The sequence below is a fragment of the Rhea americana genome, unplaced genomic scaffold (genome assembly GCF_003343005.1).
Source record: "Rhea americana isolate MKP2758 unplaced genomic scaffold, rheAme1 scaffold_1170, whole genome shotgun sequence".
NCBI classification, from domain to species: domain Eukaryota; kingdom Metazoa; phylum Chordata; class Aves; order Rheiformes; family Rheidae; genus Rhea; species Rhea americana.
The window spans coordinates 663-1,725 of NW_028185229.1; the positions used below are offsets into that span (position 1 = coordinate 663).

Consider the following 1,063-nt stretch of genomic DNA (forward strand, 5'->3'; position numbering starts at 1 on the left):
AAATCTTGGTCACCTTCCTGCTTTTACACCCCYCAGCAGAGCAGCACTAGCTCCTCTGGAAATCATCAGCGGAGTCCCTGCCCTGTGTGGCACACTCAGCCAGTGCACAACAGAGCTCAAGACAGGGAGCTGAAGGAAGGTAAAGGAGAGGGGAAAAGTGGGAGGTTCTGTGAGAAAGGCAAAGGGTTTGCCTCACAAAAAAACTGCGCTAATTTGTCACTGTCTTTTCCTCCTTGGACAGGCCCCCATGCCCAGGGCAGAGCAAATGTCCAACAGCAGCTACTTCAATGAGTTCCTCCTCCTGGCATTCTCAGACACTCGGGAGCTGCAGCTCTTGCACTTCTCCCTGTTCCTGGGCATCTACCTGGCTGCTCTCCTAGGCAACGGCCTCATCATCACAGCCATAGTCTGTGACCACCACCTCCACACTCCCATGTTCTTCTTCCTCCTCAACCTCTCTGTTCTGGACCTTGGCACCATCTCTACCACTGTCCCCAAATCCATGGCCAATTCCCTCTGGAACACCAGCGCCATTTCCTATTTGGGATGTGCTGCCCAAGTCTTTCATTTTACCTTTCTTTTGTCAACTGAGTATTCGGTTCTCACTGTCATGGCCTATGATCGCTATGTTGCCATCTGCAGACCCCTGCACTATGGGATCCTCATGAACCACAGGGCTTGTGTCAGAATGGCAGCAGCTGCCTGGGCCAGTGGGTTTCTCAATGCTCTCCTGCACACTATTAACACATTTTCCATACCCCTCTGCCAAGGCAACACAGTGGACCAGTTCTTCTGTGAAATCCCCCAGATCCTCAAGCTCTCCTGCGCAGGCTCCTACTTCAGGGAAGCTGGAGCTCTTGTAGTTACTATTTGTTTAGTCTTTGGGTGTTTCATTTTCATTGTGCTGTCCTACGTGCAGATCTTCACTGTTGTGCTGAGGATCCCCTCTGAGCAGGGCCGGCACAAAGCCTTTTCCATGTGCCTCCCACACCTGGCCTTGGTCTCCCTGTTTGTCGGTACTGTCATCTTTGCCTACCTGAAGCCCCCCTCCATCTCTTCCCCA

General features: G+C 52.4%; 1 protein-coding gene across 1 annotated transcript; it reads left to right on the plus strand.

The window, feature by feature from the left end:
* Positions 1–265: 265 nt before the first annotated feature.
* LOC146600732 (olfactory receptor 14A16-like) lies at positions 266–1,057 on the plus strand (the record flags this gene model as incomplete). Its single annotated transcript, XM_085318796.1, has 1 exon — positions 266–1,057. A coding segment is annotated over exon 1 (792 nt), but the record flags the coding sequence as incomplete, so codon positions are not given.
* Positions 1,058–1,063: the final 6 nt, after the last annotated feature.